Here is a 22,359-nt window from a genome sequence, read left to right as displayed (position 1 = left end):
CAGTAGAGATATAAATATCTTATTAACCTCTTCTTCTCAGTCCGTACTGAAGGTTACAGATCCTTGTTTTTTCCCCTTTGATTTATATTATGGCCTGCAAGCTTTGTGCTTGGACCTTAAATTGAAGGGGAAAAACTTGGTTTGTACCTTACAGTACAGACCTCAAACTTGGTTTACTTAGTTAGAGGTATATAACAAGCTTATAAATTGTAACTGTGAGAGCTAAGACATCCCTGGGCTTAGATTTATTATTTATTGTCCACAATTTTATCTACAAGCTTCTCAGTATGCCACATGCATAAGGAAAGTATAATTATAATACTCGTCAAGGTGCTTTTCTAACCTTGACTGACATGAAGAAGGAATATTGTACAGAAGAGGATAATAAATTATTTGGCAACTTCAAATGGAATTCAGGCATTATGTGTATGACACATTTAATCCAGTGCAGTATAATTCAGTGTAATATAAGTTGATTGTAATTTGTTTTTCAAGGTACTAAGTACTACAATGTAGTTAGCAAATTATACATTGAATTACTTTAAAAATGGAACTGTTCTTAAAATATCAGAGTCAAAGGTAATTTAAATAGCTGTTTGCCTCTGTTTTACAATAAGGTGTAGTGAAAAAGTTTGTACATAAATTATACCAGCATGTCATGCAATGCATATGTTGGAGCATTAACAAGACATTAACAAGATTTGAGTCAGCATTTGTGTGTCGGATGACTATTAAATATTGTAAAAATTAAAATAAAAGGCAAATAAATTGGGATCTATCAAGTACTTTGGAGTGCTTTCTTGGCCTGGGCTGAACTGTCCAAAATTGGTTCAGTTCTGGCCCTCTCTGTTACACAACACTACAATTCCGTCATGCTGAACTAAGCAAGTATTGTGCAACAGAGAGGACCACAACAGAAGAAAATGTTAACAGCATTAATTATTAGCAATAACAAAAGAGTTGTTTTTCATGAAAAAAATATTTCAATTGTCTTTATTGGATTTGACAGATTTATATACAGATTGAAATTACTTCTTGAAAACATTCTGATCAAAGAAGTCACAATAAACTTTGGCAGAGTGTTTAATGTAATCATTAACTATCGCATGAAATATTTATTATAGTAATATCATGATCAGTGTGCTTTTTTCCTTCAGGCGCGAATGGCAACCACTCTTCAGAGCAAAAGCACACAGGGATTTCATTAAGAGTCCAGTAAGGACCCAGGGGCCTGTTTCTTGAATGCTCCAGAAACTTTTCAGGCCTGCAAAGTCATTTTCAGTTAATCTGTATCTAAAAACAGACAGGTGTATACGCCTGAAACTTCTTGTATGAAGGACACTTCTGGCCATATTAAGAATATGTATTACTAAATAAAACAGCTCTGTAATCATAAGGTTTGAGATTTTGCTACGGCTTTCCGGGTGCGGAAACTTTTCAGGACCTTCAAGAAACGGGCCCCAGTATCAGGCAAATTGATCGGCTGAGAGGAGAATTTGGTCTGCCTGGTTTGACCATCTGGCCAGAAGCATGAAGAAGTTCAGTTCAAAAAGTTTTGCCTGCCTGTGAAAACCCTTTGCCTTTCTGTTGAAAATGTTAATGAAGCCCCTGTTGTCACTCATGAGCACAAAAATAAAGATGCATGCCCAACTTACTACCTGAAAATAATTCCTCTGTTACTGAATTTGATTCCTTGATTTGCTTTAATTTTGAATTCTACTGGCAGCAATGGGCTAATAACAATTTACCATCCAGTTTCACAAATAAGAAGCATGATTACTGAAGGAGTTTTCCTTCATTAGGTCTCATGACCTACCTGTGAAATTCAAATCATTTTTATTTACATTTTAACATGCTGATACCAAAAAATTAAAAAAAGTGCCTGTCAAATGGCAAAGGAAAATAAGGTAATGGCACTTTTCTTTTTTACAAAATTGCCCACTGGCAAGGAAAGATAATTGCTGGGAAGCAGGTTTAGCTCTCACTTGGGTGCTGAAACTTGACATGGATACCAAGTATTAATATCAGGTACCATTTCTCATGGTACTCAGGTCAGAAACTTGCTACCAGTTCTAAACATATTGCTATAGTATTACACTGCGAGCAGTCTCTCTTTTGCTTGGAATTCTGTGAGGTAGGATGCAAAGAGGAACGCAACATAAGTGAGCGGTTGAGAGAGTGTGAAGGTGATGTGTAAAACTGTGAGCCCCAAGTATCGTGGGCTTGCATGCTCACTAGTTTTGCATTCTTCCTCACAGGCTTTATAGTAAAACAGACTGCTCGCAGTCTATTGTAGTATTTGTAAAATAACCAATTAGCTTATTAGTGTTCTAATCAAGCTAACCTGGTTTTTAGGTAAGGAAATGACTGTGTAATAAAACTGAGACTGTTGCAAGAGGGCAAGACTAATATCTTCTCCACAGACCAGAAGACGTTTTTTTTTCCTGAGAGACTGGAAATTTGACTACCATTCTGCAATATGCCTATTTTTTACGGGAACTCCTAAATAATTTCATTATGGTATTTTTGCAAACCACAACAGGAATCACCAAAAAAAAGAGAGAAATAATGAGCAGTTCTGCCTACACATTACAACTTGAGGTACCTTCCTTAGCCATCTCTGCAAAACATTGTGAAATGGTCAGATTAGGTGTATTTTGAAGAACATGAACCATGGCAGGTAGTTTCATGTACTGATACTAAGCACTGAACGTTTTTTGTACATTTCAGCTTGAGTTCGGTCTTAGATACTTAAATATATGTAGATAACAGGCGACATTTGATATATCAAATTATATTCTAACATGGCTCCGAGGCTTTCAGGACAAACTTCTATATTTGGTGTTGTTTTCGTTGTTTCCAAGTCTCTTTTGGGAATTGAGAGACAAAAGAAACTTTAAAAATTTACAATTTTGACCCCAGAGCCTTGGAGCCATGTTAGAATATTGATATATCGAACGTGGCCTATTGCAGGTGTATGGGTTATTGACCAAGTGTGAGGTCAAGATGGCTGGATATTGGCCAAGTTCTTTTTTTGCGTGTTTATGGAGTGAGACGGAGTCGAGGTCCATAAACTCACAAAAGAAAGAACAAGGCCAATATCCAGCCATCTTGACCGAACAAGTTTGGTCAATAAAGGATTTATTACATGGCTTTCGGGGAAATTTTGTCTTGTGGGACACAGTGGGTAGTCCTGAGCAGGCAAGCTAACTTCTTTTTGCCCGCTTGGGTAGCCAATCACAGCACAGTATTTGATTATCTTGCCTACTCACGGAGCTAGCCATATAATAAAAATTCATTTTCAACTAGGTGTTGTCCTTTGTGTCACTGTCACTGTTTCTAAAACCCCCTGCATGTATTTGTCACCTATTTCAAACTCTTCAAAGTCCAATCTTTGCTCCTTTCAAATTGATAAACTAATGTTCACTTCTTTCATAAAGAGTTTCCACATTCATCCATCACTTCCTTGGTCACAATAATCTAGATGTTGAGTACTGTCTAGTGTTCTAGTATTGGCTGCATATGTCATTTAATGTCCTCTCTCCAGTGTTCTTCATCTCAAGTGTGACAGTTAAAAACTATTGTCAAAAGAGAAGTTTGGGTCAACTTGAGCGACCTTAGCAGCATAGAAGGCATGCATCACTGTTAACACCTGCTGCATGTTTGTAAATTCTAACTCCTGAAATGAAAAAAAGCAAACATTATTCAGATATATAAGTGAACCATCTGATAAGTAACAATAAAATTGTGAAATGGTGCATTTCTTTTCCACACTTTTCAGAGATACCCCATTTAACAGTGTATTCATTTGTTCAGCAACACTAATGACCAGTAGCAAGTGCACACGAGGTTCTCAAAAAGTGATAGGCCATTAAGGTCTTATAATATAATGCACAAAGGAGGGTCCCTCCCTTAGATCCACCAATGCTAATGAACGGAAAATATTGACTTAAACTGATAAAGGCATTAACCCTGAATGATCATTAAACACTTATTTTACAACAGTCTAACTTGTTATCCACGTTTTTAAAGGGCGGTTCCTTCAAAATCAATTCAACAGTGTGGTGCATTATTTACCTGGAATACATGATGGAAAATGCGCATCAAGAGTAAATAAATATCACTATGACCAGTGTAAAAGCAAGAACAAATTAAGCAATTTGCTAACCTGTCTGTCAAAAGGACCAGCTGGAGAAGCAGAAAACAACAACACAATCTTTCGAAAACCATCATCAGATGAGCCACGAAGAAATGAGAACCGGTATTGCCACAGGAGAGACTAACAAAAGATGACAGAGATGGCATTGAAATGACTAAAATATTACCACAGAAATACCTTATCCTTATAACAGAGGCTTTGGACAAACAATCAAGAATGAAAATTAACAACAAATTAATCAACATTTTCAAATTCGTAAAACTTAAAGTCAGATTCTAATTACTGGCAGTACTTCAATCCTGTTTGAAATTCCTTGAAACACGTCACCTTGCACTCCTTTTTATTGCTACAGATTGATGTAAACATTCAAGCAGAACAAATGACATTTATTATTTAAAAGGGTGTTTCAAGGTTGACAACCAGAATAAAACTGAATGGGATGCTGCTATGTAGCACTCATGTTATTCCCTTCCATTCTCTTGAGTGTTGATGAGTGCAACTGAAATGTGTCTTCACAAACGAGGTAGTAAGTAGAGAAAAGACCAACCCTGTCAGACGCACTGTAAAGTCGCAGCCCTCTTTTGAGATCAAAAACAAGTTTCACACTCTGACCATGCCACTTTCCGGGAAATGTTCGAGACTAAAAATTCAATGAAAGAAACAAAATCTGAATGTTTGAAATCAAAACACGTTAACATGGTTCTTTTAAACAAGACTGTCAAGTAACTATAAAATTGTCTGTTTATTTTGAACACCAACAATACTGAAGAGTGACATAGGCTTGTAACAACCAAAGAATAAAATACGTATAGTTCCTTTAGTGTCAACATATGAGCTGTTATATGTATTGTGGAGCAAAAACCAAATAAACTTATTAATGACATCTGCTAACTAATAAATAGAGTAAATATATATCATTTCTTGGTCTGAACCAGACCAGACTGGCATGAAGTTAAACCAAAGTAACAAAACAGTGAGGCAGAGAAACAAGCAAAAAGATATTCACCATAATAATTAAGGCAAATAACATTTTTCTTGTTTTACACTGTATCATATATGTTATATATTATTGAATTAATAAATAAAATTTAGTTTTGGGTTCAAAAAAATACATTCCATAAATTTATGTTAATAATACGTCAAAATAACTGTACCTCAATTTCAGTGACTGCTTGATGGGTGGATTTCTGTACTCTGTTAACGATCTCTGTCAGATCAGCTTCTGTGTCTAATGAACATGAATAGACATGTACATCACTTTAATTTACAGACTCACCAAACAAGACTAGTTCAAAGTTCAAACGTTTCTCTCAGTTACTGGCCACTTTTAAGACATAAGATAACCATACTATTGAAATCTGCGTGTCTCCATTTACAGTGTAGCTACTCCAACCAAGGCCACCCAACAAGATTTTCCACAAATTTAAGGAATAAAAATTATTGATGTTAACACAAGTTTTCCAACAAATCATCCATGTAAGCAATCTGTACATTGAACAATTATTTGTTGGAAAACTATTGCTAATCTTCACAATTTTTATTCATTAAATTTGTAGAAAATTTTGTCAGGTAGCCTTGGTTGGAGAAGTCACACTGTGAATCAATAGCAGACTACATACACAACAGTGACTCACCAACTCCAAGGTAGTGGCTCCCACCTGAACTGGACTGGAGGCAAAAGCAATGTTCTCTTTTGTAGAGTAGTTCATCTTCCTAAAAAACAGGATCAATGACATCAATCAATGCTGTGCCAGTTGTATTTAATAGTTCATATTATTTGAAAGTTTTTATCAAGTTATCTTGTTCAAGGTTTTATCTTGTATTTTATCTTGTATATATCTATGTTTTATGAATATTTTAACTTTTTTTTTGAAATATCTAGATTTTGTTCTTTTACTTTGTTTCATAGTGTCCTCATTTAGTCTGTGAGTGTTTTTTTAATACTATATGTTAGTATTGACACTCAAATAAAAGTTTTCCTTCATTCAAATATTTGTAGGATATCTGTGCATCACAAGGAAAAACTAATGAGATGTGACTATAATTCGCAAACCTTCACAGTGATTATCACTAATTGATTCAGGAGTTTCATTAATAAGGGCCAGGCACCGGGCAAATTGACTGGTTGTGAGCATGATTTTGCCCACCTGGTTTCACCATCTATAGTGGAAAGTTTTTCTACAAAGAAATTCAGATCAAATGGGTTTGTCACCTGTGAAAACCAGTTACCCTCCTGATGAAAATGTTAACGAAAAACCTGTGATTTGATCCCATTTCTGGTTAGTCATGGAACAATTAAAACATTTTTCCAATTTGTACATTAACACTATAATGTTATTAGCACCTTTACCCCACTGCTGGCCAGTTTTGCTCCTTTTTTACTGATTTTTCGTTGCTATCTTTTCACATCTTTCACACTTTTTGTAAGACTGTTCACTTGTCTTTATCACCTACTCTGCAATGATTAATTTTTATAGCTGCTCTACAACTTGTGTAAACCCTGGAGACTCAACCTGTAACTAAAACCTGCCTTTTCACCAATTTCAACGAAAGCTGTGAAATTGTACCATACCTTACAAATGTGACAGACAAGTTCCATCAAATTATAAGAAATTTCGCTTTTAAGCCAGTCTCTTGTAACAACCTACAGTGTATAAGAAAATTTATCATGGTGTGATAATATAACATCTCACAATATGCTGGAAAGTAATGATGTTTTAAACATCTGAAATATAATTATCAACTTAAAACTCGGTGAAAGAGAGATACTTCTCATTGGCAATGTGTAGAACTTTCCAGAAAATATACATACCTCCCCCACGAAAGAGATCGGTTTTCCAAGACCCCCCTGGCACCCCTCTGGAAAATCCAATTAAGCTTGATACATTTCTTTAAATGTTTTGGCTTCAGTGAACCCCTCACCCCCTAGGAAATACCAATCCCTTGTGTGGAGGGAGTAGAGATATTTTCTGGAACTGCACAATGTTGAATGCTTTGATTACTGGCTTGTAGTTGCTCAGCAATGTATTGATTTTGTAAAGAATCGCTGAATACTTACAGGAGGCATTTCAAAAATCTGCAGCTCTGAACCCTTGAGTGTTAAAAACTTTCTTTTCCAAACATTCCAATGGTTTGTAGATCTCAATCTTTCCCACACCCAGCCCATGAATGTAACCTGTTTAAAAACAAATTCAGCTAATTAACATACAAAACGAGAAAGTAAAGTAGAGAAATGAGTAAGACAGGGCACGGTTGAGATGGGTGTTAGAAAGATAGAGTAGAAAGTACAAAGTAGGGTAGGGGGAGGCAGGGCAAGCTAGGGTAGGGCAAGGTAGAGTGAGGTAGGCTAGGGCAAGGCAGGGGGGAGTAGTGAGCAGTGAGGAGGGTAGGGTAGGATAGGATGGAGTAGTAAAAGAGGGTAGGGTAGGGTAGAGTAATAAGCTGGGTATAGTAAGGTAGGGTAGGGTAAGGTGGAGTAGTGGGAAGGTAGGATAGGGTGGAGTAGTATGGAAGACTGGAGTAGTGAGGAGGGTAGGGTAGGGTGGAGTAGTGAGGAGGGTAGGGTAGGGTAGAATACACACTAGAGTGGCATGGTATAGTGTAGACTGGATTGGAGTGGAGTGGAGTAGAGTAGAGTAAAATTCTGTAGTAAGAGCAAAGGTGGGAGAGGAGAAGACAGAAAAAAGACAGGAGAGGACACTGGCATTTGGAGGGCACCTCTTTCAAACGTATGTAAGCAAGTTTGTTGAGGACCACATTATTCTGACAATGTACTGGTAATGACAAATTAATTTAATGCAACTTCATGATCTAGTGTGGAGACCAAAACCAATGAACAAACAACACATCAATAGCTAATGAACCAACAGTCTCACCTGCTCAGATGAGGGTAGTGATGAGTTGGACATGTTCACCTAAAATATAAAAACCAGAGGTTATGGTATGTACCACACATTGTTGGTGTCTGTTTCTGTTTGGTTTCTGTTTTAATGATATATTTTGATTTGTTTTGAATTTTTTTAAGGTTACTTCCCACCTTCAGAGGCCAAAAAAATCGTTTTTTCTTTTATTTGACAAAATTTAAGTTCGTCATTTTATCTAGTGTTTCCAAAAGAAAAACATTAAAAATCTCAAAAAGCGGCCAAGTTATTTAGAAAAAACGTATTTTCAAATAAAGTTAATTAACTAGGAAGGTGTCACAATCTTGTCAACGGGCGAGAACCCTGGGGAAATTTTCGCGGCAAACGCTCATCGCTTGTATTTCATGTCATTTGCATATTTTTATTTACATCACGCACTTGACAAAAATTCCCACGTGGAAGCTCTTTACGCTAACTCCTATGGAAAAATCAACAACAGAAAAAAGGCCTTGGGTAAAGAAAACGAAAAAAACGGGCCCAAAGAAGAAAGAAAAAGTTCCATATTGTCAAGGAAAGAAAAAAAAAACCTTGCTGAAAGTGACAAAGGCCCTTGCTTTGGCCAAACGCCTTCGACAATCTTGGCATCTGCTGAAGATCCGGAGTGTTCAAATATCCTTGGAGCAAGTAGCTTAAAAATCAAAGTTAAGGTCAGTGCAGGCTGCGAACAAGATTCTTCGTCGGAATCTGGCGGAAGTGATGAAGAAAATGAAACCTACCCAGGGGAACTCTTTTCAGCAATAAGGGTATTTCTTAAGCTGTCCGTCGATTCCTTAACGTCTTGTTTTTCAGTGGCACATTTTCCCCCTTGAACTTTTTTGGCGCGGGTTTTGCCTTTGCCTTTGCCTTTGGCGTCTTTGCCCATTATATTACGTCGCCGTCCTGAATTGAACTCCACTGAGCGAGATAAAAAAAAACATGTTGCAATTCGATGCTTTTCCCGGGAAATCTTGATCTATTGTCATAGGCACTAGGAGGTGCTGTTGTTCCATTGGCTTGCAGTTTTATTAGGCGTGATAATCTCCGGGCGTGGCGCGAGTTGTTTACGAACCTTTACAAGCTAAAATCTCGCATTTGATTTTTGGAAGAATACATCCACTTTGAGCGAATTTATAGGGTATGCAGATTTGACGGATTTTCGTGAAATTTTGCCAGAACATTCCAGAGATAATGACAAACCAAAGTGTGTCGGGAAATTTTGATATTTAACACATTTTTTCCGTGGCATCCATTTACGCAACACTTCTCGCATATTTTTAGCTACTCCAACTTTAGAAGTGGATATCTAGACAACCAATCAGAATATCGAAAAAGCCCGACACACTTTCGTTGATTGATGCCTTGTGAATAAGACTGTGCAGCCATTTTGCTCGTCCTGCGGAATCCGATACCCGATAAATTCAATAGAAGAAGCCTTGGTCGTTTCACGCCTTACCGCCTCCTGACACTTCCTAAAAGAAAGCATTGCTGAAATTGTATTTTTTTCGTAAAGTACATTTATTAAGCTTTCTTATGATATATAGTTTGTTGGGGTTTTATTGAAACTGGCGCGCGTACGATTTTTTTCCCGAACGGCACCTGCGAAGGTGGGAAGTAACCTTAAATATAAAAATGTTGTACCCCCTGAAAAAAACAGGCGTCACATTACACCCCTACCTTCCAGTAAGAGCCATCTCTCTATTACTGCCCCTTTCATCTGTTCCCAAGGTAGCAGTGGGGAAGAGGTTCGACTGTATTCTTACAACATTAGGAAAAACTTACTGACTGCTCCAACAGCATAACTACTCGGTCCTTGATTGCTGAATACCATGACAACAGCTCTACATAGTTCTCGCTGTAAAGCACTACAGAGGCACCACCATCCATTGAGCTAACTTCAAATGCATTACTCCTGTCAGTTGTCAAAAACTATATTATAAATGACAAGTCCAAATACTAAATGCACACATTTAATTTTAAGGGATTTTGTTGTTAGGCTTTTATAAGCCTGGGAGTTGATAATGAAATAATCAATGCATGAAAGTTTATTAACGACCATTATAATCATGACACTGTAAATAGAAACATTTGGAAATATCTGAAAACTTATCAAAGCCTAATCATGAGCTGAAGGTAAGGGAAAAGTGGTACTAGAGAATTCTTCCAAACTTTTTCCAGACTTTGCATCTGGTTAGATGAGCATTAAGTGGCTTGACAAACACAATGACCAATGCTTATGTCATCAGAGTTCACAAAGCCCTGAGCAAAATGATTACAATCACCTCCAGCTATAACAGAGACCTTATGGGCAACAATTTGGCATCCTGGTGAAAACTTCACAAGACAGGAAGGCACCAAAAATAGCATTTAACTTGTCGATAAGTCAATGACACAAGTATGCATGCCCGTGGCAATCATCCGCTGGCCAACAGCAGATCTTCCAGTTAGTTCTGATTATTGATAATCTCACTCAACATTTTATTCAGCCACTTACCTCAGGCTATCTTCCCCTGTCTTATATCTTGATATTGACGCAAATGTCAGTGGAAGCACAATATTGTCTGTCCAACTCTGAAGAGAGGAGTTAGAATCTGTTTCCCCAATTTCAGAAGACTGCAAAGATAAAAAACACTTTTAACATCCAGATGTGATGATTAATGATCTAATGTTCTATTTAACAGTGACTACATTCACAGAACTCAACCTTCACTGAAATACTTTTGCTGGTGACTAAATCTGAAAACTTAGTGGCCAGCTGGTTCCAAGGTGTTTTCCTGAAAGTTGAGCCATGATTCACATACCTTTTGACTACTGTTTTCTTTAAATTCTGCATCACTTGAAGACTCCTCAATGCTTCTGACTATTCCATTTGCTGTCAAATGAGACAAAACACAGTCTTTTCTCAACTACTAGATATTAACTAGTAAAAATCTACTAGCATTCTATCATGAATGCCATTCTCTAATTGGCTATGCTACTCACTAAATATTCTGTTTTAGATAGTGAGTAGCCTAGCAATGTGTAGTTGCTAACAAAATTGCAACTTTTTTTACATTTTTAAAGTGTCTGTGAAGAGGATTTAGATAAAGTTTTAAACGACTAGTAGATTTATATACTAAAAGTAATCAGACTATTCGCTCTCAGTTTCTATGTGAGATAGTTGTCATGTTGACTACCATGAGATAAAAATTAGTGCATAACTATAACTAACTGCCACTGTAATAGGCTACAATGACTAAAGTGCAATATTCGGCAATATTTTCTTATGTTAGACTCTTGATCTGTTTTGGGATATATCAGAGACCAATATGTTTCACACTTTGTGCATGACATTTTGGAAGCTTCATGTTATGTCACTGGAAGTGAAGTGATTTTTATTTTGTTATTATACAATCAACATACCTTGTTTTGATATGCTTGACTGACTCACTTCAGAGGTATTTCCTGCTGTCAGTGTACTTTCTTCAACTGAAATGAAATAATATGAAAAGAATGGAAATCCTGACTTTTTTTCAAGTACAACTGATAATAATGTCAAGGGGTTTATATCCACTTGGCGATGTTGTCTTGCCCTTGTAGTGTGCTGGTGCTTGGTTAATGCATATAAAAAGATCTGTTTGGCTTTTTGTCTTTTCTTCCGAAGAAGACAAACATACATTATCTAATATCTAGTTTGGCACTACACAGTTGCTTAGTTCTTACTAACCGAGCAGGAGGTCTGTATGGAAGAATCTTGACCGAGGTCGGGAGTACAGACCCACTACGTTCGGTCTGTACTCACGACAGAGGTCAACATTCTCCCATACAGACCAACTAAGCTCGGTTAATAAGATGTTTATTATACGGCCCAAACAAGAACAATTTAATTCGTTTAATGTAACTGGTTTGTACTAACTGTCATTTTGCTTGCGAATGGCGATGAGCTGAATTTAATTCTGCTGAAGTTTGCTCGTCCTCTTTACTTTTTTTTTCTCATCAGGCTTTTTGGCACTTCCATAAACAAATATTGTTAGCTGATAACAGTCAATAACTTTGCATTTTAGTTTACAACTTTTTTATGGCAAAACATTACCGGTCTAGATGCCGGTCTAGATGGGAAAATCTAGACCGCTTTCAATATCGATTTCAGCCAATCAAATTTGTGAATTCGGTAGTTCCCAGTCCTTGTGAGACAGAGCCATTATATAACACACAGTATTGACATTTAATAATTTATGTAATTAGTGCAGAATGCTTAAGGACAACAAGATGAGTTTTCAATGTCAATATTGACAATTATTGCTGTAGTATAACAACTCCATCTGAACATAAACACAGACTATAATTGTCAGAGTATGATATTTTTTTTGTATTTCATGTGACTAGTACCTGCTGATGAGCTGGATAAGGAGTGAATAACAGTCAGTTCAATCTCTGAACCACCCTTCTTGAGAGCTGCTACCTGTTGACCAATAAACACATAACATACTTACAACTGTCGTGAAAATTAAAACTTTTAATAGTTTCAAGTTGACTATTAATGTGTTGCTGAAAACACTTTACATCGTTCTACTTACAGCCTCGTCATGTGTGGCTTTCCTTATGCTTTGTCCATTGACCTTGTGGAGACAATTAAAAAAGGAAATGCTAGGAAATGCAAAATGATTTAAATACCAACTGTTTGAATTTGTATCTTGTTGTAAAGAGACCAAGGTTGATTTTAATCTTTTTCTCTGAGACAAGTCCTGGTAATTTGATACTTTTGGGGGAAAAGAAATGAAATCAAACCATGCAAGACTCAAATCATTTACAAGCATAACAGTCATGTGACCTGTTTATATTGCCTCTTTACCTCCAGTATTATATCTCCCTCGTGAAGTCGGCGTGTCTCATAAGCTTAAATAACAACAGAAAATTAGTCAGTTAACAAGGAAACATTATTAATAGCGATTTGACAAAATTAATATCATATCTATAACTAAAAGGAACACAAGAATACCTGCTTGGTCTTTATATATTCTTGAAATAGCTATTGGTAGATTGCTTTCCCGGCCTCCCTGAACAAGAAAAAGTAACTGATAGTGAGGACTATAACTAAATGTTTGTAATTTGTTCTACATGTATGGACCAGCAAGCCTAAAAAAAAAATATTCCCCAAAATAGTCTTATAAGCAGCAAATGTTCATATAAAGCTACTAATATGCCCAGCTGCCACAAGTCAGAGGAAAACATTCGGCTAGTGCCTGAAAGGTCATAACTTCAACTTCTGTTAGGAGATCTTGGAAATTTTCACCTGTTGTAGCATTACAAGTTTGGACAGTTTGAGACCACAGGTCAAGAACAATTTTTTTGGATTTTTAAGTGCAATGAATACAATACTGAGGTCAATATTTGACAAATATATACTTAATATTGCCAGACCCAATCAGATTCAGACATTTACAATAAAATAAATATTGTGTACATCATGAGCAGTATCTATAAAGCAGTTGTGTGTACCTTTATGCTCATACCAAGTCCCCCAACTTTTCTCCTTGATAGCTTGACTTTCCTCTCCTAAACGACAAAGAAATAATGATTGTTAGAACAATAAAGGACAGACAATGTCTAAATTAATTAGCAAAAATACGTCAGTGATTTTGCCACTGCATGTGAACAGAAACTGCTTTCACATACAGTGAAATCCCCATTTCTCAAAGCCTCATTTTTGTGAACCTTCCGATAACTCTAACCAAAAGTCATTTCCTTCTCCGCAACAGAACACTGTAATTTTACCCCCGGTTTCTCAAACTATCTGATTTTTCAAACCAATTTTTGTTTCCTTTGGAGGCTCAAAAAATCAAGATTCCAGTGTACATATTTCCGTTGCACATGGGCATTATTATCAGGGACTCTACAGTGGACTGATCTCGGAGAGTGGTTTTCACCTCTCAACCTCTGCTAGATGCACTTCTAGTCCCTCCCCAGTCCAGTCTGCACATTTCTGAGTGTTTAAATACCAGGAGGATACCCCCAGATCCACACACAGCCCATGTTTCGTGTCCATTTCGTCAGGACCCTCCCTCCCTCACTATAAAACATGTTCTGCAGGCCCTGATTGAGCAATCTGTGTAGCAAGAAGTTTCTAGTGATGAATATTCTAGATATCAACAGTTGATGTAACACTCACCCTAAGTAGAATACAAATGTTTGTATGGCAAAGAGTTATATTTTAACTATTTTCTTTGTCTCCGATTATTGTGACTCAGTTGAGAGTACTAGTTTTGGCCAGTGCCACATTCTAAGTGGTTCCTGGTTTACCCTTCTCCATGGGGTAGATTACAAAATACTCAGGAGAATTGAACCAACCTCATTTGTTTATTGTCTCTACAGATGTGACAGCAACAGTTTAAACCTTAGTCTGCACTCTTTCAAAGTCAGAGGTCGGTGCTATATATTTTATTTTATATATTTCTATCATTGATCCACAAGAATTTCCGAGTTGCTTATTACCTAAGCTGTTTCAAAACGAGTCCTGGTGACAACCCTTCATACGGAAATGAGCTTGATTTGCAAGACAATGAACATACAAGAAAAACTCATTTCAAATATGAAGGTTCTGCACCAAGACTTGTTTAGAAAAAAAGGTAAGAGCAACTGGAAAATGACTTGTTCAATAATTTAAAAATTTCCACAGTTACAAACATAGTCAAAATCAGTGACAGCACAACATAAAACAAACATGGAGTGACACAGCTTACCCCTGAAGGAGGAGCAGGCTTCTTTTGAGTTGGGGATGAAGCTTCATCACTTGTGCTCTAGAAATTCAAACTCAGCTTAGTATTTGGAGCCAAAACAAAGTATTATACATGCAATTGAAACACTGAGTATAGAAGTGCCACACCCCTTCAGAACTTTAAGAGAAAACAGAATGTGAACACTGTTTTGAATTTGCTATTTTCATTCACACAGTTTATAAAATACATAATTATTTCATGACTTCAAATGCTATGAGTACATAATAATGGTAGTCAGAGGTAACATTACTGGCAGCTACAGACACTGTTAACTGCACAACAACTTGTTAATCACATGATGTGCTGTTACTAAGTGGAAGGGGTACTTCAGAAGGAAGGTCATATTGATCATATAACTGTCCTGTACATCTTTAGGTCTTACCCCTGATGGAGACTTCTTCCATGTTGGGGAATCAAGTTTGCCATTTGTGCTCTGAAAGAAAATAAGGAAAGACAAAAGTCTGACAAATCAAGCAATAACAGGATACATTTACATGCAGGAAAAAAGGTAAAAGGTTGTACAATTCAATAGCAAGCTTTTTGCAGTCTTAGGATTACAATTAATGAAAAACATTTTGTTTTGTTTTTCAATTCCATATCCAGTGATCTTGGGTAATGATCAGTAATGAAACAGAGAGTTTAGGAATAAAAATTTATCAGCTAATCTAAACAAAAAAAAAAAAATAGAAATAAAAAGTCACAAAATGGCGCACAAGATTTTTATGTGATTACTGCACATTCTCAGAATTCAACTCTCTGTTACACAGAGTAAACATTTTGTATTTCGTCTTCTTTGAAAGGTGAAGGTGACAGACAAGTAGTACTGTTCAACACTGTTCAAACCACTCATCTACCTTCTTTTATTTGTCTCAGATAGCATCGCACATTACCACATAATGCACCATATATAATGGATACAAGATGGCAGACTTGGGATTGAATATTGATCATAAAGTTAGGTAGGCATAGGTAATGACAATCACATGGTCAGGGCAGGAAAAAACCCAGGTCCGATGGCCCAGGGCAAGTAAATTTTGCTCTTGGGCAAATGAAAATAGAAGTTCAGTGGCCGGGCGGACAAGTGAAATTAGCCTCAGTAGTCTTATGAGTCTGAATGAAAATGTTGATAAATGATAATTCCAGTCAGAAACTATAATTTCAAAACTTAGGACTGGAAGATTAGTCAACCATTAGGTTGAAAGCATGGATTAGTTAGGAATCCAAGCATACTTTGTTCGCGTTTGTCCTTTGATTTCCATACTGGCCACCATCTCGGCAAGTAATATTGAAGTGGGGGCAAATGAAAACTGAAATTTACTGGCCCACTGGGCAAGTGGATTTCAAACTTTTTTCCCGCCCTGATGGTATCAGATGATTCTCACCATGAAATCCTAAGGCTTCATTCTTTAAAGCCAGGGGCCTCATATTTGGCCATTTTGATATTTTCAATAAGCTCTTTCCATTTCTGGCATTCTTTAAGATATAGCCCACAATTTTTTGAAAAGTAGGTCACATGATGGCAAAGGGCTATTTTGTTGGACAATTTTATCGACAGGTTGTGGATGACTTGGTCCACCTGTGACCATTTAAAAGACTCAACCATAAAATACAATGCACCATGAGTATTAAGAAAGAGATTAGCGAACACTCAGTAACACCTTGAAATATTGTGAATTTAGAAACAATATAATTTCAGATAGCCAAACTTTTAAAATGACTGCTTGCACTGTACAGCTGCTATATTTTTTTAATTTACATGATTGTGAATAACTTGTGATCAGTGTCACTCACCCATGATAATCACATACAACAGTAGAGAATTTTAATCTTTAAGATATGAAAATTAAAATTCCTTCTAGTCACGTTAATGTGACACAATGAGTTAATTTATTATTTCTAAATATCTGTAAATATAAAAAATCTTCAGCTTACTTCACTGTACATCCATCCACATTAGCTTATTATGAGCTATATTTGGCTTTAAGTTTACAATGAACCCTGTACACAACTTCAAGGATTATTAAAAATAACATTCCGTGACGAAATATTTTTTTAAACATCTCTGCGGATAGACAAAGAGAGATAATAACTGAACATGCATGGCTAATGGATTTCATCTCCACAGTGAGAATAAATAAAATTTCATACATGTGCAGATTTCATCGGTTGCAAACGAATTATAACCTGTTGCCGTTATATTTGACATGTTAAACAAATATTCACGACTTGAGTTAACAAAATAATGTTCCACAACAATCAGATGTACACAGCCCTCATTATTTGACAATATCAGTTAAGCCCAGAGCAATAAAATGCGACCTTTGGAGGGCTTTCTTGAACAAGCAAAATTATTTGCCAAGATATATTTGCCCGACAGGCAAGCAGAAGAAAAAAATAGTCTAAGAATTGGGTATTTCACGCTGGTTATAAACCAATTTGTAACAAAGAGCAAAGGAATACAAAGAAAGCAATCACAATCACTTGCTTGTGTGTCCTTCTAGAAAATTTTCGCACAAGACCGCACGGCCGCGCGCGCACCCGACAAATATTGAATGAGGCAAACAGCACCTCCTCGGAAAACCTGTGACTGAATTCTTTATTCATTCCCTCTTCCTGCTTGATTAAAAATGAATGCAGAGCAAAGGAAAATAAAAAATCGAACAGTTCTGAGACACAAATGATTTTAAAATTGAGTCAGATGAGACCTCCGTTGCATGCATGGCAGATCACACTTTGACCTTAGCTGAATGAAATCATGTTGTGAAAAATTTAAAGCGAATTCAGGAGAACTGTCTGGTTCATCTCTAGAGAAGTATCAGGAAAGTATAAAATAAGCTCTACTGACGTACCTCTGGCTGGTTGATTGGAGAGGACGAAGGAGATACTCTTCCCTCCTTCTGAATTGTCAAGGCATCACGAGACAGCTTCACACGAACCTTCTGAAGTTCTGCTCGGTTGATTTGCATCGAAATACAGCCTGTTTTCAGGAAACTCTGAAAGAAAAACAGAAATCACAAGTTTAGGGTTTATTTAGCGTTACCTTTACTCAGTAATAGTTTATGACTAAAGAATAATTAATCTCCTCTTGGACGAGTACACTGAGTCCCAAACAGCATTGAATTACCTACCTCCGCCATTTTTCAATGGTTTCGCCGCGTTCTGTCGCCGCGAGTGCCGCTCAAGGTGATGTCATTCACAAATCAACCATATAAACCACGAATAAAGCAATTTTAGCGAGACAAAAAGAGTTCGTAAAGTGGCTTTTAAACTTGCAAATTTCTTAATGTCCTACAGCGCTTAAACAACCGGTATCGAAGAGGATCAAAGGAAATCCAATGTTATGATTTCAGATATTGCGGGCGCAAGCATCCGATGTTTGCATGTGCATATCAGCTAGTACTACTATTGACATTATTACTGCAAAATGAATCTGAAAGTCCTTGTCTAAACATTCTAAGATAAGTAAAAGTATTTTATTCTTTCCGAAAAAAAACATCTGTTTACTTTCAAGCATTCAAAACATCACAAGATCGCTACCAAGTTCTCTCCACTGTTTTTCCTTTACTTCTTCTATTCCGATTGGGAGGGAGGGTATGGTTTTAATCAAAGCATTTCGCAGACGGAGATGATCGGGTACTTAATTAGTGATGGTAAGTTAAGAAATAATTTAGAAGTCACTGTTGCTCAAAACGTATTTTAATAAATCACCAATTTTCAAATACACTTCCGTTCGAATTCGTAGGGAAAAGTTGCGTTCTTCCGTACAAATCTTTCCTATTCTTTGGAATACATTGTGTATTCAAACTGCCAGAAAATCTCATCCTTGGGGTGTGGTGCCTAAATAATAGATGTTCTGCATTCTTTCCATAGCCTGGGTTTATCCGCCCCTGCCCTACAAAAAATCGGGGAGAGGGATTTTTCTTTTTAAGGGGATTTTTTGGGGGAGCGGGCGGATGTACGGTGTACATAGTACACAGGTTATCTTTCATTAATTTCTGATTATCTTCTTTACATTTGACATGATTAATGAGACATTTCTCACTGATTGATGCATACTTGGAGCGATCCTCTTTGCTTCAGTCGCCCAGAAATACTTTTGGCATGACACTTAGCCAGTTCGCGGGTATATTTTCCCTATTTATCTCTGCAAATAACAAGGGACTAAACAGAGGTCAGCCGCAAACCTGGGAGACTCCAAAACGAGAGCTATTGCGTATTAAACTCACAATTACTCATGATAGTTCATTCTTCAGGAAGGCTTTTGGATGAAACAGTGGAAGTCTGCGTCAAAATAGTATACTGCAGGGAGTAAGCCTGCCTTCACTCCAGGGCTCTTCACCTCCCTACCCAAGTCTATTCAGAACCGCCACTGTCAGAGAGAGGACCCGTGAAACGCCCGGGAACTACTGTATGAGTGATCAACATGCTAATTCCTCCAGCGACATTACTTCAGATTCAAGACTACAGGTCATAAGAATAGAGCGAGTGATCAGGCACAAGCGAAAGTTTATTGTTTGTCAGTATAAACTAACTCACCCGACTAGAACGAGCTAGGAGAAGCATGGAGACATGTGCTTCTAACATCACTCACTACTTGACTTTTAAAACGACAATTCCTAATTAGATTACGGGAAGTTGTAAAGAGGCTTTACAACTCGCTTTGAAACAAAATATCCCAAGAGATAATCCAGCGGTAATATAACAGGATTTGGCCTAACTCCTTTAATACTGTGAGCACGTGTGTCGCAGATCAGTTAAAGCTCATTATTGCGTGAATCTGCCCGGTGGCATGCAAACTACACTTAGATCTAGAGCAACTATACAGTTTGTTAATAAATCTGTCATTTTAAGTTTATTACAAGCTAACAATGCCATTCTTTTAGCCCGAATGCTATTTTGTGTCAAGAGCAAGATCAAAGATCATTTTTAATGAAAAAGTGAAAGCTGATTAAAAATTCAACTCATGTTCAATACACATTGACCACAACCTCGGTGAGCATTTTTAAATTCCTGCCATGCAGCCATTATTACCTACCGTAGATTAAGGGGCGTCTCTCTAGCAAAGCATCGACAATCTATTGCGCTTGTTGCATGTAAGATCACGAACTCCAATAAACTTCCCGCAAGTATGACAACAAAGCACGGGCTCTGCCCCGAAAGATAACATGGATGAAACGAAAAGCCACCAATCGGATAACCCAACAAACAATTCAAGTCAGCGTGAATTCTCTCTCAGTAGAATGAGCTTTTAGTTTGTTTTGACAGAAAAACCCCGCTTAGGGAAGCCATTTCGCTTGTTCGTTTCGATGTCGGACGCAAGCTACCGCTGTGTAACTCTGATATCACGACACTTGTACAATCATAACATGAACACACACTGTACTTTAAACAAGGAATCGGCCATTTGCCTGGAGTAGTAACTTTTCCCGCTTTTTCGAAAGGTAAAAAATAAAGCATATATTCCTAAGCAGATTTGACGCAGCAAAATTCAAATCAGCATTTTTTGCCGATAGGGAAGTAGATTACAGATATAGTTAAGAATTGATAGCTGCTCGGCTGAGAGGAATGCAATCCAACAAAAATTGGGAACGAGGCTGTACCTGGAGCTCAAGGACTGACAGCATATTTACTTTTGAGCGCAGAAAACGCCTGAACAAAAAACTGAGTTTGACCGCTCGCTTGTGTAGTGCACTCCACTCAGTCATTCGTATTATGATTTCAAACAATCAGAAGGTGTGATATCCATTACAATGGCTATATTTTGGCTAACAATTAAATTAGCGATTGTTATGTACGAAAAGCAATTTAGCATTGAACTATACAGGAAAAAACCTAATTTGGTTGTGTACCGTAATTAGCTTCTTTGATATTGCACAGATAACAGAAAGTGGCTATGTGACAGTGGAAATGAACGTTGATAATTCTGTCATCAAAATAATAAAGATAATAATAATTAGGAGACGAAAAAAAATAAAAGCAGGAATAAGAACAAAACAATTATTGGAAATATAGCACGACATACATTATATATTCGACAACATTGTAAAAAAGTGGAGAAATAATACCAAAAAACGATATAAATCCGATGGCGCTAAATGCGCTTTTTGAATTATCGCACCGGAAACGCGCGAAAATCAGCGATATGTTACAAGAGAACGGCTTTTTGTTATATATAGCAGTCGTTTTCTGCGGTTTAAGCTTAATCCGCTTTATTTCCAGAATAAAACCATATTATAACTCGTTTATCACACCAGCTTAGAAGACTGCGCATATGATATGCGACAAATGCAGTGGCGTTAGTTTTTACAGAGATCTACGTCAGTTAATATGGAGTGTTTCTTTGCGCATTTTACATGACGCATTTCAGTCGGCAAGAATATACCTTGCGGTAAGAAACTCCATGGCAGTGTTAGACCAAAGGTCAGACGATTGAATAGTCCACTGATGCCGTTCCATTTTGTCTCTGAATACGCTACGTGATTTGCAATAACAGTCATGTCACTGTGATGATAACTCACGGATATCTTCTGCTCACAGGTCACGGTGCGCGAAACCACAATCACAGACAAATATGAACGGTTAACAGTCAAAACCACACAAATCCCGTATTTTGATAGAAAGTGCCGTTTATATTTTAATGACAGCCTTTGTGAAATTTTTTTAATCGATATAAATGCCGGAAGGTCATACGCGCTCTTGGGATAATATATTTAGATGCTTTTCTCCTGATCAATGAATCCATCATGGCTTTACACGCAAGAAACATATCCTTAACAGTGCTCGACTTAATACGCGATCTATCTATCGTAAACACTCGGAAAAGAAAGAGATTTGAAGGACGGTGAAAGTGAATATGGATTCAGTTTGCTTACGCACGTACCCTATAAGTCAACCGATTAGAGGCTTGTCATGACAGTCAAACAAAGCCAGCGCTTACCTTTTTGTGTAATAAGTATTCAGAGATTAGCCTTGATCCTAAAATGCCGGAAACCTCGAACCAAACTACGAAAAGGTCTAGTAATTGACAAGGAACATCTTCTTCTCAATTCCAGATACACTCATTAGCCGTATAAATGTCGTGACAAGTAATATAATATAATATTGACATTCCAGGCTAAATTATTTCCCCTAAAGAAGAATTTAGGGTCAATACTATCAATATACACTAAAGTGTGTTTGAAAAGCTCAATATAGTCAAAATGGTAAGAAAAACCTTCGTGGGGCCAACATTTCAATTTAAAAGAACATTCGCGTAGAACTTTTCATCATTTGGAGTTACTCTTTGACGTTAAAAAAAGAAGCAGTAGTTTCTACACTGAAATATGTGATGAAGTTTTGGCACTTGTATCACGCTGGGTGTGGAAATATGCCACATGGAACCTGGGACATGCGCCAGTGTTGGAGAAATCATGCGCTTTTGATCGCAAGGCAGACAGTCACACGCACAAAAAATCATTTTCCTCTTTTTTCTCCCAATAAATACAAAAAGGACCGGGAGTCCCTTTTTCTTTGTTCTCTTTTTTCTTTAATACATCCCCCAAACACTTGT

At 37.1% G+C, this 22,359-nt stretch overlaps 1 protein-coding gene across 3 annotated transcripts; it reads right to left on the bottom strand.

Moving 5' to 3' along the window:
* Positions 1-973: 973 nt before the first annotated feature.
* Positions 974-21,879, bottom strand: LOC145496002 (gamma-2-syntrophin-like). 3 transcript variants are annotated; one of them, XM_081475609.1, is made up of 21 exons: positions 21,748-21,879; positions 17,660-17,803; positions 15,193-15,243; positions 14,775-14,831; positions 13,534-13,590; positions 13,034-13,091; positions 12,887-12,930; positions 12,612-12,653; positions 12,424-12,496; positions 11,458-11,523; positions 10,857-10,927; positions 10,550-10,668; positions 9,838-9,967; positions 8,035-8,073; positions 7,218-7,334; positions 6,732-6,803; positions 5,794-5,872; positions 5,314-5,387; positions 4,707-4,799; positions 4,169-4,279; positions 974-3,679 (listed from the first exon to the last, which is right to left on the bottom strand). In XM_081475609.1, the coding sequence occupies exons 2-21, from the start codon at positions 17,774-17,776 to the stop codon at positions 3,572-3,574; spliced, it is 1,578 nt and encodes a 525-aa protein (XP_081331735.1). In that variant the 5' UTR covers positions 17,777-17,803; positions 21,748-21,879; the 3' UTR covers positions 974-3,571. The 3 variants fall into 3 exon arrangements, with proteins under 3 accessions (XP_081331735.1, XP_081331733.1, XP_081331734.1); XM_081475607.1 differs by lacking the exon at positions 21,748-21,879 and adding an exon at positions 17,939-21,076; XM_081475608.1 differs by lacking the exon at positions 21,748-21,879 and adding an exon at positions 17,939-21,076 and having other exon boundaries at positions 11,458-11,517.
* Between the last annotated feature and the right edge of the window lie 480 nt (positions 21,880-22,359).

The sequence above is a fragment of the Orbicella franksi genome, chromosome 8 (assembly GCF_964199315.1).
Source record: "Orbicella franksi chromosome 8, jaOrbFran1.1, whole genome shotgun sequence".
NCBI lineage: Eukaryota > Metazoa > Cnidaria > Anthozoa > Scleractinia > Merulinidae > Orbicella > Orbicella franksi.
The sequence above is the reverse complement of the archived record's forward strand: the minus strand, read 5'-3'. Positions and strand labels throughout refer to the sequence as shown.